Genomic DNA, 15530 nt, shown 5'->3' with positions numbered 1-15530 from the left:
AGTCTTCAGCCTCTGGAGGATGTGGACCTTCATTGAAAGAGAACTTGGTGGGGTGGTAATAGACACCAAAAGAACCGGCTCTACAGAATTTCCATAGTATGAGAATGCCGAGCCCAACACAAGCAGAAAATGCTGCAGTAAAAGTGAGACTCCAACTTCTCCCAACATTAAACATCTATCAATGATCTCCAGAACTTTCTCCACCTTAAAGTGGACCTGAACTTTTTCTCAGGACAGAAGGAGAAATGCCCCCTGAATGTCTTTAGAGAGATTAGGCTGTGTAATTCCCCCTCATTTGTGTCTAATCACTAGTTGTCATTTGAGCTCCCCCCTTTTGTCACATGACTGCCTATCGCAGATCAGCCCATTTGAGACCACAGGCTGTAAACGATATGGCTGCTTCCATGAATCAGGAAGTAGAAACTGCAGATTTAGGGTAGGATTTGTATCATCTGTAAAGGTGATGATGCTGTTGTGTATCTTCCTAGAACGGAGAGGAGTTCAGGTCCACTTTTATGTTACTGAAAGCATCCCTCTATCTAAGTCTACAACCAGCTGTGATCTTCCAAAATGTCTTCTCTCTGCCGGTGTGCCGACCAAATAGCCTACCCACATACCTCCCAACATTACATTGAAATGAGAAAGAGGGACACTTAAGCCACGCCCCTGCCACACCCCTGATCACGCCCCCATCACACCCCTAGTCACACATACAATAAAGATTTCATAAGAATAATATGTTGTTTTATAATTCAAACAACACTGGTCCTTTCTATCCTGGTTCATTTTCCTTCACATTAACATTTTAAAGGTTACCCGAGGTGACAGGTGACATGATGAGATAGACATGGGTATGTACAGTGCCCACCACACAGATACCTATGCTGTGTTCCTTTTTTTTCTTTCTCTGCCTGAAAGCGTTAAACAGTAGGCAGCCGCAAGCGTACGTGTATTGAGGGAGCCCCTGTGATGCGGAGAATTGTCCGGGTCCGCCAGCCAACTGGCGGTAATGACGGGACCCAGTATCGGCGGATCCAGGCAGCGGAGGACTGCGGCGTGGGAGCGATCCCTGCGTATGGGGCTGGAGGAAGCCCCAGGTATGTATAATAGCTTTACTTTTCTCCTCTCTGGTTCTCTTTAACTCTTTCAGGCAGAGAAAGAAAAAAAGGAACACAGCCTAGTTATTAGTGTGCTAGGCACTGTACATACACACGTCTATCTCATCATGTCACATGTCACCTCGGGTGTCCTTTAAAAATAGTAATATATCAATTTGAAGAATGGGAATAAAGTTTAGGGCACTAGTTTTTGTTTTGAGGGAGGGGGTATAATGAAGGGGGCATTAGTTTCTTTTTTTTGTGGGGGGGGAGGGGGTATAATGAAGGGGGCATTAGTTTAGGGGGAGGGGGTATAATGAAGGGGGCATTAGTTTCTTTTTTTTGTGGGGGGGGGGGGGAGGGGGTATAATGAAGGGGGCATTAGTTTAGGGGGAGGGGGTATAATGAAGGGGGCATTAGTTTAGGGGGAGGGGGTATAATGAAGGAGGCATTAGTTTAGGGGGCGGGGTATAATGAAGGGGGCATTAGTTTAGGGGGCGGGGTATAATGAAGGGGGCATTAGTTTAGGGGGCGGGGTATAATGAAGGGGGCATTAGTTTAGGGGGAGGGGGTATAATGAAGGGGGCATTAGTTTAGGGGGAGGGGGTATAATGAAGGAGGCATTAGTTTAGGGGGCGGGGTATAATGAAGGGGGCATTAGTTTAGGGGGCGGGGTATATTGAAGGGGGCATTAGTTTAGGGGGGCGGGGGTATAATGAAGGGGGCATTAGTTTAGGGGGCGGGGTATAATGAAGGGGGCATTAGTTTAGCGGGCGGGGTTTAATGAAGGGGGCATTAGTTTAGGGGGCGGGGTATAATGAAGGGGCATTAGTTTAGGGGGCGGGGTATAATGAAGGGGGCATTAGTTTAGGGGGCGGGGTATAATGAAGGGGCATTAGTTTAGGGGGCGGGGTATAATGAAGGGGGCATTAGTTTAGGGGGCGGGGGTATAATGAAGGGGGCATTAGTTTAGGGGGAGGGGGTATAATGAAGGGGGCATTAGTTTAGGGGGCGGGGTATAATGAAGGGGGCATTAGTTTAGGGGCGGGGTATAATGAAGGGGCATTAGTTTAGGGGGCGGGGTATAATGAAGGGGGCATTAGTTTAGGGGGCGGGGTATAATGAAGGGGGCATTAGTTTAGGGGGCGGGGTATAATGAAGGGGGCATTAGTTTAGGGGGCGGGGTATAATGAAGGGGCATTAGTTTAGGGGGCGGGGTATAATGAAGGGGGCATTAGTTTAGGGGGCGGGGTATAATGAAGGGGCATTAGTTTAGGGGGCGGGGTATAATGAAGGGGGCATTAGTTTAGGGGGCGGGGGTATAATGAAGGGGGCATTAGTTTAGGGGGAGGGGGTATAATGAAGAGGGCATTAGTTTAGGGGGCGGGGTATAATGAAGGGGGCATTAGTTTAGGGGGCGGGGGTATAATGAAGGGGGCATTAGTTTAGGGGGAGGGGGTATAATGAAGAGGGCATTAGTTTAGGGGGCGGGGTATAATGAAGGGGGCATTAGTTTAGGGGCGGGGGTATAATGAAGGGGGCATTAGTTTAGGGGGCGGGGTATAATGAAGGGGGCATTAGTTTAGGGGGCGGGGTAAAATGAAGGGGGCATTAGTTTAGGGGCGGGGGTATAATGAAGGGGGCATTAGTTTAGGGGGCGGGGTATAATGAAGGGGGCATTAGTTTAGGGGGCGGGGTAAAATGAAGGGGGCATTAGTTTAGGGGGCGGGGTAAAATGAAGGGGGCATTAGTTTAGGGGGCGGGGTAAAATGAAGGGGGCATTAGTTTAGGGGCGGGGGTATAATGACACACAGAATCAGTGAAGCTCCTCTATGACGTCTCCTGCTGGGTCACTTATTTGACATGCTACTGACCATCCTGGCTCCTCCCTCATTTCTAAAGGCGGGGCACAGTTCAGAGAGGTCGCTTTATATAGTGTTACCATAGAGACAGAGAGTTCTCGGCCCTCTTTTTACCATTCCCTTTCTTCCCGCCCTTTCTCTGTCCAGAGTGACAGCTCAGCTCCACCCCTTTCACCTGTTTGCGCTACCAAGAGGCCCCGCCCATCCTATTCTGTCCTATCTCGGGGTCCTGATGAGTCAGCCACGCCCACTTCCGGTCTGTACGGTGAAGTAATGCCCCGTCCTTGAGTCATCACTCCGCCTCATCTATCGTGAATGACGGGTCAACCACGCCTACTTCCGGTCTGTACGGCGAAGTAATGCCCCGCCCTTGAGTCTTCACTCCGCCTCATCTTACCTTGAGTGACGGCTCAGCCACGCCCACTTCCGCCCTATACCGCGAGGTAATTCCCCGCCTATCCTTCGCTACAACGCCTCATCTGCTCAGAGTGACGGCTGAGCCACGCCCACTTCCACGCTGTACGCTGATGTAATGCTCCGCCCATCTCTCATTACCCCTCCTCGTCTATTCTGAGTGACAGCTCAGCCACGCCCACTTCCGCTGTGTACGCTGAGGCGATTTACCGCCCGGAGGCCCCGCCTTCTCTCGACACTACACTACAGCTCCCAGAGTGCAGTGCGGCGCCGGTCACGTGAGCTGTCAGTAGCGGTGACCTTCCGGCAGCGGAGAGGATGATGAGAGTGAGCCGCTCGGTGCTGAGGTGACCGGGGAGAGGGGGCGGGGCTACACGTCAGCTAGGCTCCGCCTCTCACTGTTGTCAGGGGCAACGGGATGGGGATAAGGAGGAAGGAGCTGAGAGGCGCTGGGCTAGTGCAGGGGAGCCAGCAGGAGGCCTCACAGGGGTGCCAATAACCTGCAGAGGCTGCTGCGCATGTGCCAACTCATGCCTGCCCTACATTATCAGGGAGGGTGGTATACATGCCTGGGGTTTCCCATGGCAACCGCTCGCTGCCTGGCAACTGCTTGCTGTGCCCGGCAACCGCTTGCTGCGCCCGCCAACCGCTCACCGCCTGGCAACTGCTTGCTGCAACCGCTCGCTGCCTGGCAACTGCTTGCTGCGCCCGGCAACCGCTCGCTGCCTGGTAACCGCTCGCTGCCTGGTAACTGCTCACTGCTGCCTGGTAACTGCTCACTGAACGTGCAGTTTAACTGCCCATGTGAAAGGGCCATAAAAGTGCGTACGCACGGTCAACTTTACTCCTGATTGTCATTTGAACTGGACGTTTGAACGACTTAAAGTGCTAACAACAAATCGTTCAGACGTCCCATACTAACTGACCAACAAAGTGGCTGATATGCTCATTTTCATGTAGTTTTACCGAGTTGATAATAGACAATGGACTGGATAACACAATGGACTAGCTTATACGACCAATCAAATGACTTGTTGTTTGAACCTCTATTAGTTGGACAAATGACTAGAAGACTTTTGTACACACATACGGACCTAACAGTCGTTTGACCAACAGTTGGTCCATCAGATCAGATCAGGCAAACCAGCTATCAGTTGCTTAACAGTGCGTACACATGTCCAACTAGATGACCACAAGTTGATCAGAAAATTTGGATGTGTGTACGTACTTTAAGGCCCGTTCACACGTCCAAACAATCTTCTAAACTTGCTCTGTTGGAAGATAAGTTGGGTGTGTGTATGGCTGGCAAACAACCGGATGACCAACTGATAACAGGTTGTTTGTCCTAAATATGCAGTTTGGAACGTGTGAAGAACTTTGTTGTTTTTGGATGAGGACATGTTGTGCAGTTTATCACTTAGCTTGTGAACGCAGTATTTGACTTGGTTGGTTGTTTAGTTGGTTGGCCTGTGTGTACTTGTCAGGTAAACAGCTTGTTGTGGTTGCACATGTTGTTGGATGTGTGTACCAGCCTTTACCTGTATAGTATTGTACCCTTGGATCATGTGGGTATCTCCTTCTCTGACCTCTGGGGTTTCTTTTTGTCCCACCGTGACTGAAGCCCCCATACACACACGCTCAACAGCGGCCTTTCATGCAGCACAATTATCAAACAACTTTTGTTGTGAAACAAGTTGAAGCAACCAAAAAAAATAAAGATGCTTGCTGCTCACACAACTGATAAGACGTCAGTCCAACAGTTGCATTGACGTCTTATCAGTTGTGTGAGCAACAGCAAGCAACTTTAATTTTTATTTTTTTGGTTGTTTCAACTTGTTTTAGAACAAAAGTTGTTTGATAATTTGTGCTGCATGAAAGGCCGCTGTTGAGCATGTATGTATGGGGGCTGGAGGCTAGTTGTTGGGTTTTTCAGATTTGTATATATGCTTGTGTGTGTCTTAATTTGCACATGCCATTGTGGATTTTTATTAACGGGAACCTAACGCGAAGCTTCCATATTTATTTCCTTTTAAACAGTACCAGTTGACTGGCTGTCCTGCTGATCACTTTGACTGCAGTAGTGTCTGAATCTCACACCAGAAAGTAGCATGCAGCTAATCCAGACACACTTCAGTCACCTGATCTGCATGCATGTTAAGGGCATTCATCTCGTCACCGCCGTACACCCCCTCATCCTCTCGTCACCGCCGTACACCCCCTCATCCTCTCGTCACCGCCGTACACCCCCTCATCCTCTCGTCACCGCCGTACACCCCCTCGTCCTCTCGTCGCCGCCGTACACCCCCTCGTCCTCTCGTCGCCGCCGTACACCACCTCGTCCTCTCGTCGCCGCCGTACACCACCTCGTCCTCTCGTCGCCGCCGTACACCACCTCGTCCTCTCGTCGCCGCCGTACACCACCTCGTCCTCTCGTCGCCGCCGTACACCACCTCGTCCTCTCGTCGCCGCCGTACACCACCTCGTCCTCTCGTCGCCGCCGTACACCACCTCGTCCTCTCGTCGCCGCCGTACACCACCTCGTCCTCTCGTCGCCGCCGTACACCACCTCGTCCTCTCGTCGCCGCCGTACACCACCTCGTCCTCTCGTCGCCGCCGTACACCACCTCGTCCTCTCGTCGCCGCCGTACACCCCCTCGTCCTCTCGTCGCCGCCGTACACCCCCTCGTCCTCTCGTCGCCGCCGTACACCCCCTCGTCCTCTCGTCGCCGCCGTACACCCCCTCGTCCTCTCGTCGCCGCCGTACACCCCCTCGTCCTCTCGTCGCCGCCGTACACCCCCTCGTCCTCTCGTCGCCGCCGTACACCCCCTCGTCCTCTCGTCGCCGCCGTACACCCCCTCGTCCTCTCGTCGCCGCCGTACACCCCCTCGTCCTCTCGTCGCCGCCGTACACCCCCTCGTCCTCTCGTCGCCGCCGTACACCCCCTCGTCCTCTCGTCGCCGCCGTACACCCCCTCGTCCTCTCGTCGCCGCCGTACACCCCCTCGTCCTCTCGTCGCCGCCGTACACCCCCTCGTCCTCTCGTCGCCGCCGTACACCCCCTCGTCCTCTCGTCGCCGCCGTACACCCCCTCGTCCTCTCGTCGCCGCCGTACACCCCCTCGTCCTCTCGTCGCCGCCGTACACCCCCTCGTCCTCTCGTCGCCGCCGTACACCCCCTCGTCCTCTCGTCGCCGCCGTACACCCCCTCGTCCTCTCGTCGCCGCCGTACACCCCCTCGTCCTCTCGTCGCCGCCGTACACCCCCTCGTCCTCTCGTCGCCGCCGTACACCCCCTCGTCCTCTCGTCGCCGCCGTACACCCCCTCGTCCTCTCGTCGCCGCCGTACACCCCCTCGTCCTCTCGTCGCCGCCGTACACCCCCTCGTCCTCTCGTCGCCGCCGTACACCCCCTCGTCCTCTCGTCGCCGCCGTACACCCCCTCGTCCTCTCGTCGCCGCCGTACACCCCCTCGTCCTCTCGTCGCCGCCGTACACCCCCTCGTCCTCTCGTCGCCGCCGTACACCCCCTCGTCCTCTCGTCGCCGCCGTACACCCCCTCGTCCTCTCGTCGCCGCCGTACACCCCCTCGTCCTCTCGTCGCCGCCGTACACCCCCTCGTCCTCTCGTCGCCGCCGTACACCCCCTCGTCCTCTCGTCGCCGCCGTACACCCCCTCGTCCTCTCGTCGCCGCCGTACACCCCCTCGTCCTCTCGTCGCCGCCGTACACCCCCTCGTCCTCTCGTCGCCGCCGTACACCCCCTCGTCCTCTCGTCGCCGCCGTACACCCCCTCGTCCTCTCGTCGCCGCCGTACACCCCCTCGTCCTCTCGTCGCCGCCGTACACCCCCTCGTCCTCTCGTCGCCGCCGTACACCCCCTCGTCCTCTCGTCGCCGCCGTACACCCCCTCGTCCTCTCGTCGCCGCCGTACACCCCCTCGTCCTCTCGTCGCCGCCGTACACCCCCTCGTCCTCTCGTCGCCGCCGTACACCCCCTCGTCCTCTCGTCGCCGCCGTACACCCCCTCGTCCTCTCGTCGCCGCCGTACACCCCCTCGTCCTCTCGTCGCCGCCGTACACCCCCTCGTCCTCTCGTCGCCGCCGTACACCCCCTCGTCCTCTCGTCGCCGCCGTACTCCGCGCCCCCTCGTCGCGGCCGTACACCGCGCCCCCTCGTCACGGCCGTACACCTTGTGGTTGTCACGTTTTTTTCTTTAGAAGTGGTTAGGAGTCTGAATACGCGCCCCACCTGCCATCGTTATAAAAGGAGTGATCCCCAATGGGCAGTGATGAATGAACAATGTTGCAGCATGTATGGAGGTAGGGAAGCCACAACGACGGTCTACCAATTGAATTGTTAGCGAAAACGCCAAAATGAGGATCTGGAAGTGTGTAACTAGCCACACATGATTACTTTGAATATAGCAATCATTTATCCGTTTATACAACTGACTGATGGCAACTATAGTCCAGCCCGATCCACCAGTCTACACACATGGTGATGCCGCCTTTAACTTTGGCGAGGTTCTGTGTCTATTCTCGGCCGACCCTCCGCTGCTCGTTCATTGTGAGCTCCTGCGGTGGAGTGTGTGTACTGAGCTCTACAGGTGACATTGTAAGCCATGTGAGCCTTGAGGGTAACCCATCCACTAGCTAATCATTATCCACCTTTATCGGGCAGCTGGATGGTTTCCTCTGTGAGGGTTTCACTAGGGCCAAATCCACAGCGTTTCCCCACACATTAGTCACACATAGAGGAGAGATAGGAGGCCATAGACTGTCCCCAGCACTAGGGCCGGATCTGCAGCGTTTCCCCACACATTAGTCACACATAGAGGAGAGATAGGAGGCCATAGACTGTCCCCAGCACTAGGGCTGGATCTGCAGCGTTTCCCCACACATTAGTCACACATAGAGGAGAGATAGGAGGCCATAGACTGTCCCCAGCACTAGGGCTGGATCTGCAGCGTTTCCCCACACATTAGTCACACATAGAGGAGAGATAGGAGGCCATAGACTGTCCCCAGCACTAGGGCCGGATCTGCAGCGTTTTCCCACACATTAGTCACACATAGAGGAGAGATAGGAGACCATAGACTGTCCCCCAGCACTAGGGCTGGATCTGCAGCGTTTCCCCACACATTAGTCACACATAGAGGAGAGATAGGTGGCCATAGACTGTCCCCCAGCACTAGGGCCGGATCTGCAGCGTTTCCTCACACATTAGTCACATAGAGGAGAGATAGGAGGCCATAGACTGTCCCCAGCACTAGGGCTGGATCTGCAGCGTTTCCCCACACATTAGTCACACATAGAGGAGAGATAGGAGGCCATAGACTGTCCCCAGCACTAGGGCCGGATCTGCAGCGTTTCCCCACACATTAGTCACACATAGAGGAGAGATAGGAGGCCATAGACTGTCCCCAGCACTAGGGCTGGATCTGCAGCGTTTCCCCGCACATTAGTCACACATAGAGGAGAGATAGGAGGCCATAGACTGTCCCCAGCACTAGGGCTGGATCTGCAGCGTTTCCCCACACATTAGTCACACATAGAGGAGAGATAGGAGGCCATAGACTGTCCCCAGCACTAGGGCCGGATCTGCAGCGTTTCCCCACACATTAGTCACACATAGAGGAGAGATAGGAGGCCATAGACTGTCCCCAGCACTAGGGCTGGATCTGCAGCGTTTCCCCACACATTAGTGACACATAGAGGAGAGATAGGAGGCCATAGACTGTCCCCAGCACTAGGGCTGGATCTGCAGCGTTTCCCCACACATTAGTCACACATAGAGGAGAGATAGGAGGCCATAGACTGTCCCCCAGCACTAGGGCCTGATCTGCAGCGTTTCCCCACACATTAGTCACATAGAGGAGAGATAGGAGGCCATAGACTGTCCCCAGCACTAGGGCTGGATCTGCAGCGTTTCCCCGCACATTAGTCACACATAGAGGAGAGATAGGAGGCCATAGACTGTCCCCAGCACTAGGGCCGGATCTGCAGCGTTTCCCCACACATTAGTCACACATAGAGGAGAGATAGGAGGCCATAGACTGTCCCCAGCACTAGGGCTGGATCTGCAGCGTTTCCCCACACATTAGTCACACATAGAAAGATAGGAGGCCATAGACTGTCCCCAGCACTAGGGCTGGATCTGCAGCGTTTCCCCACACATTAGTCACACATAGAGGAGAGATAGGAGGCCATAGACTGTCCCCCAGCACTAGGGCCGGATCTGCAGCGTTTCCCCACACATTAGTCACATAGAGGAGAGATAGGAGGCCATAGACTGTCCCCCAGCACTAGGGCCGGATCTGCAGCGTTTCCCCACACATTAGTGACACATAGAGGAGAGATAGGAGGCCATAGACTGTCCCCAGCACTAGGGCCGGATCTGCAGCGTTTCCCCACACAGTCACACATAGAGGAGAGATAGGAGGCCATAGACTGTCCCCAGCACTAGGGCTGAATCTGCAGTGTTTCCCCACACATTAGTCACACATAGAGGAGAGATAGGAGGCCATAGACTGTCCCCAGCACTAGGGCTGGATCTGCAGCGTTTCCCCACACATTAGTCACACATAGAGGAGAGATAGGAGGCCATAGACTGTCCCCAGCACTAGGGCCGGATCTGCAGCGTTTCCCCACACATTAGTCACACATAGAGGAGAGATAGGAGACCATAGACTGTCCCCAGCACTAGGGCCGGATCTGCAGCGTTTCCCCACACATTAGTCACACATAGAGGAGAGATAGGAGGCCATAGACTGTCCCCAGCACTAGGGCTGGATCTGCAGCGTTTCCCCACACATTAGTCACATAGAGGAGAGATAGGAGGCCATAGACTGTCCCCCAGCACTAGGGCTGGATCTGCAGCGTTTCCCCACACATTAGTCACACATAGAGGAGAGATAGGAGGCCATAGACTGTCCCCAGCACTAGGGCTGGATCTGCAGCATTTCCCCACACAATAGTCACACATAGAGGAGAGATAGGAGGCCATAGACTGTCCCCAGCACTAGGGCTGGATCTGCAGCATTTCCCCACACATTAGTCACATAGAGGAGAGATAGGAGGCCATAGACTGTCCCCAGCACTAGGGCTGGATCTGCAGCGTTTCCCCACACATTAGTCACATAGAGGAGAGATAGGAGGCCATAGACTGTCCCCAGCACTAGGGCCGGATCTGCAGCGTTTCCCCACACATTAGTCACATAGAGGAGAGATAGGAGACCATAGACTGTCCCCAGCACTAGGGCCGGATCTGCAGCGTTTCCCCACACATTAGTCACACATAGAGGAGAGATAGGAGACCATAGGCTGTCCCCAGCACTAGGGCCGGATCTGCAGCGTTTCCCCACACATTAGTCACACATAGAGGAGAGATAGGAGGCCATAGACTGTCCCCCAGCACTAGGGCTGGATCTGCAGCGTTTCCCCACACATTAGTCACACATAGAGGAGAGATAGGAGGCCATAGACTGTCCCCAGCACTAGGGCCGGATCTGCAGCGTTTCCCCACACATTAGTCACACATAGAGGAGAGATAGGAGGCCATAGACTGTCCCCAGCACTAGGGCTGAATCTGCAGCGTTTCCCCACACATTAGTCACACATAGAGGAGAGATAGGAGGCCATAGACTGTCCCCAGCACTAGGGCCGGATCTGCAGCGTTTCCCCACACATTAGTCACACATAGAGGAGAGATAGGAGGCCATAGACTGTCCCCAGCACTAGGGCTGAATCTGCAGCGTTTCCCCACACATTAGTCACACATAGAGGAGAGATAGGAGGCCATAGACTGTCCCCAGCACTAGGGCCGGATCTGCAGCGTTTCCCCACACATTAGTCACACATAGAGGAGAGATAGGAGGCCATAGACTGTCCCCAGCACTAGGGCTGGATCTGCAGCGTTTCCCCACACATTAGTCACACATAGAGGAAAGATAGGAGGCCATAGACTGTCCCCCAGCACTAGGGCTGGATCTGCAGCGTTTCCCCACACATTAGTCACACATAGAGGAGAGATAGGAGGCCATAGACTGTCCCCAGCACTAGGGCTGGATCTGCAGCGTTTCCCCACACATTAGTCACACATAGAGGAGAGATAGGAGGCCATAGACTGTCCCCCAGCACTAGGGCTGGATCTGCAGCGTTTCCCCACACATTAGTCACACATAGAGGAGAGATAGGAGGCCATAGACTGTCCCCAGCACTAGGGCCGGATCTGCGGCGTTTCCCCACACATTAGTGACACATAGAGGAGAGATAGGAGGCTATAGACTGTCCCCAGCACTAGGGCTGGATCTGCAGCGTTTCCCCACACATTAGTCACACATAGAGAGATAGGAGGCCATAGACTGTCCCCAGCACTAGGGCTGGATCTGCAGCGTTTCCCCACACATTAGTCACACATAGAGGAGAGATAGGAGGCCATAGACTGTCCCCAGCACTAGGGCCGGATCTGCAGCGTTTCCCCACACATTAGTCACACATAGAGGAGAGATAGGAGGCCATAGACTGTCCCCAGCACTAGGGCCGGATCTGCAGCGTTTCCCCACACATTAGTCACACATAGAGGAGAGATAGGAGGCCATAGACTGTCCCCAGCACTAGGGCTGGATCTGCAGCGTTTCCCCACACATTAGTCACACATAGAGGAGAGATAGGAGGCCATAGACTGTCCCCAGCACTAGGGCCGGATCTGCAGCGTTTCCCCACACATTAGTCACACATAGAGGAGAGATAGGAGGCCATAGACTGTCCCCAGCACTAGGGCTGGATCTGCAGCGTTTCCCCACACATTAGTCACACATAGAGGAGAGATAGGAGGCCATAGACTGTCCCCAGCACTAGGGCCGGATCTGCAGCGTTTCCCCACACATTAGTCACACATAGAGGAGAGATAGGAGGCCATAGACTGTCCCCAGCACTAGGGCCGGATCTGCAGCGTTTCCCCACACATTAGTCACACATAGAGGAGAGATAGGAGGCCATAGACTGTCCCCAGCACTAGGGCTGGATCTGCAGCGTTTCCCCACACATTAGTCACACATAGAGGAGAGATAGGAGGCCATAGACTGTCCCCAGCACTAGGGCTGGATCTGCAGCGTTTCCCCACACATTAGGCACACATAGAGGAGAGATAGGAGGCCATAGACTGTCCCCAGCACTAGGGCCGGATCTGCAGCGTTTCCCCACACATTAGTCACACATAGAGGAGAGATAGGAGGCCATAGACTGTCCCCAGCACTAGGGCCGGATCTGCAGCGTTTCCCCACACATTAGTCACACATAGAGGAGAGATAGGAGGCCATAGACTGTCCCCAGCACTAGGGCCGGATCTGCAGCGTTTCCCCACACATTAGTCACACATAGAGGAGAGATAGGAGGCCATAGACTGTCCCCAGCACTAGGGCTGGATCTGCAGCGTTTCCCCACACATTAGTCACATAGAGGAGAGATAGGAGGCCATAGACTGTCCCCCAGCACTAGGGCTGGATCTGCAGCGTTTCCCCACACATTAGTGACATAGAGGAGAGATAGGAGGCCATAGACTGTCCCCCAGCACTAGGGCCGGATCTGCAGCGTTTCCCCACACATTAGTCACACATAGAGGAGAGATAGGAGGCCATAGACTGTCCCCAGCACTAGGGCTGGATCTGCAGCGTTTCCCCACACATTAGTCACACATAGAGGAGAGATAGGAGGCCATAGACTGTCCCCAGCACTAGGGCTGGATCTGCAGCGTTTCCCCACACATTAGTCACACATAGAGGAGAGATAGGAGGCCATAGACTGTCCCCAGCACTAGGGCTGGATCTGCAGCGTTTCCCCACACATTAGGCACACATAGAGGAGAGATAGGAGGCCATAGACTGTCCCCAGCACTAGGGCCGGATCTGCAGCGTTTCCCCACACATTAGTCACACATAGAGGAGAGATAGGAGGCCATAGACTGTCCCCAGCACTAGGGTCAGATCTGCAGCGTTTCCCCACACATTAGTCACATAGAGAGATAGGAGGCCATAGACTGTCCCCAGCACTAGGGCTGGATCTGCAGCGTTTCCCCACACATTAGGCACACATAGAGGAGAGATAGGAGGCCATAGACTGTCCCCAGCACTAGGGCCGGATCTGCAGCGTTTCCCCACACATTAGGCACACATAGAGGAGAGATAGGAGGCCATAGACTGTCCCCAGCACTAGGGTCAGATCTGCAGCGTTTCCCCACACATTAGTCACATAGAGAGATAGGAGGCCATAGACTGTCCCCAGCACTAGGGCCGGATCTGCAGCGTTTCCCCACACATTAGTCACACATAGAGGAGAGATAGGAGGCCATAGACTGTCCCCAGCACTAGGGCTGGATCTGCAGCGTTTCCCCACACATTAGTCACATAGAGGAGAGATAGGAGGCCATAGACTGTCCCCAGCACTAGGGCCGGATCTGCAGCGTTTCCCCACACATTAGTCACACATAGAGGAGAGATAGGAGGCCATAGACTGTCCCCAGCACTAGGGCTGGATCTCCAGCGTTTCCCCACACATCAGTCACACATAGAGGAGAGATAGGAGGCCATAGACTGTCCCCAGCACTAGGGCTGGATCTGCAGCGTTTCCCCACACATTAGTCACATAGAGGAGAGATAGGAGGCCATAGACTGTCCCCAGCACTAGGGCCGGATCTGCAGCGTTTCCCCACACATTAGTCACACATAGAGGAGAGATAGGAGGCCATAGACTGTCCCCAGCACTAGGGCCGGATCTGCAGCGTTTCCCCACACATTAGTCACATATAGAGGAGAGATAGGAGACCATAGACTGTCCCCCAGCACTAGGGCTGGATCTGCAGCGTTTCCCCACACATTAGTCACACATAGAGGAGAGATAGGAGGCCATAGACTGTCCCCAGCACTAGGGCCGGATCTGCAGCGTTTCCCCACACATTAGTCACACATAGAGGAAAGATAGGAGGCCATAGACTGTCCCCAGCACTAGGGCTGGATCTGCAGCGTTTCCCCACACATTACTCACATAGAGGAGAGATAGGAGGCCATAGACTGTCCCCCAGCACTAGGGCCGGATCTGCAGCGTTTCCCCACACATTAGTCACATAGAGGAGAGATAGGAGGCCATAGACTGTCCCCAGCACTAGGGCCGGATCTGCAGCGTTTCCCCACACAGTCACACATAGAGGAGAGATAGGAGGCCATAGACTGTCCCCAGCACTAGGGCTGGATCTGCAGCGTTTCCCCACACATTAGTCACATAGAGGAGAGATAGGAGGCCATAGACTGTCCCCAGCACTAGGGCCGGATCTGCAGCGTTTCCCCACACATTAGTCACACATAGAGGAGAGATAGGAGGCCATAGACTGTCCCCAGCACTAGGGCTGGATCTGCAGCGTTTCCCCACACATTAGTCACACATAGAGGAGAGATAGGAGGCCATAGACTGTCCCCAGCACTAGGGCTGGATCTGCAGCGTTTCCCCACACATTAGTCACATAGAGGAGAGATAGGAGGCCATAGACTGTCCCCAGCACTAGGGCTGGATCTGCAGCGTTTCCCCACACATTAGTCACACATAGAGGAGAGATAGGAGGCCATAGACTGTCCCCAGCACTAGGGCTGGATCTGCAGCGTTTCCCCACACATTAGTCACACATAGAGGAGAGATAGGATGCCATAGACTGTACCCCAGCACTAGGGCCGGATCTGCAGCGTTTCCCCACACATTAGTCACACATAGAGGAGAGATAGGAGGCCATAGACTGTCCCCAGCACTAGGGCCGGATCTGCAGCGTTTCCCCACACATTAGTCACACATAGAGGAGAGATAGGAGGCCATAGACTGTCCCCCAGCACTAGGGCTGGATCTGCAGCGTTTCCCCACACATTAGTCACACATAGAGGAGAGATAGGAGGCCATAGACTGTCCCCAGCACTAGGGCCGGATCTGCAGCATTTCCCCACACATCGTTCACACTGGCCCTAACTGTGCAGCTGTCACTCAGACTTTATTCACACTGGCCCTAACTGTGCAGCTGTCACTCAGACTTTATTCACACTGGCCCTAACTGTGCAGCTGTTACTCAGGCCTCGTTCACACTGGCCCCAACTGTGTAGCTGTCACTCAGGTCCTAACTGTGCAGCTGTCA

General features: G+C 54.6%; 2 protein-coding genes across 3 annotated transcripts in view; one reads left to right on the top strand and one right to left on the bottom strand.

Annotated features, from left to right (window-relative positions):
* The window catches only part of DLG4 (discs large MAGUK scaffold protein 4), a 508272-nt gene extending 505282 nt beyond the window's left edge, over positions 1-2990 (bottom strand). For both annotated transcript variants that reach the window (XM_068273811.1, XM_068273814.1), the window contains exon 1: positions 2972-2990. The gene's annotated coding sequence lies outside the window, so the exon portion shown is untranslated. The remainder of the gene's footprint in view (positions 1-2971) is intronic.
* Positions 2991-3559: 569 nt separating this feature from the next.
* ACADVL (acyl-CoA dehydrogenase very long chain) overlaps positions 3560-15530 on the top strand; it is a 73102-nt gene continuing 61131 nt past the window's right edge. The window contains exon 1 of the mRNA XM_068271940.1: positions 3560-3720. Coding sequence (XP_068128041.1) covers positions 3692-3720 — 29 coding nt within the window. The 5' untranslated portion in view covers positions 3560-3691. The remainder of the gene's footprint in view (positions 3721-15530) is intronic.

Source organism: Hyperolius riggenbachi, chromosome 3 (genome assembly GCF_040937935.1).
Source record: "Hyperolius riggenbachi isolate aHypRig1 chromosome 3, aHypRig1.pri, whole genome shotgun sequence".
NCBI lineage: Eukaryota > Metazoa > Chordata > Amphibia > Anura > Hyperoliidae > Hyperolius > Hyperolius riggenbachi.
Note: the sequence above shows the minus strand (reverse complement) of the source record. Positions and strands in the feature narration are given on the sequence as shown.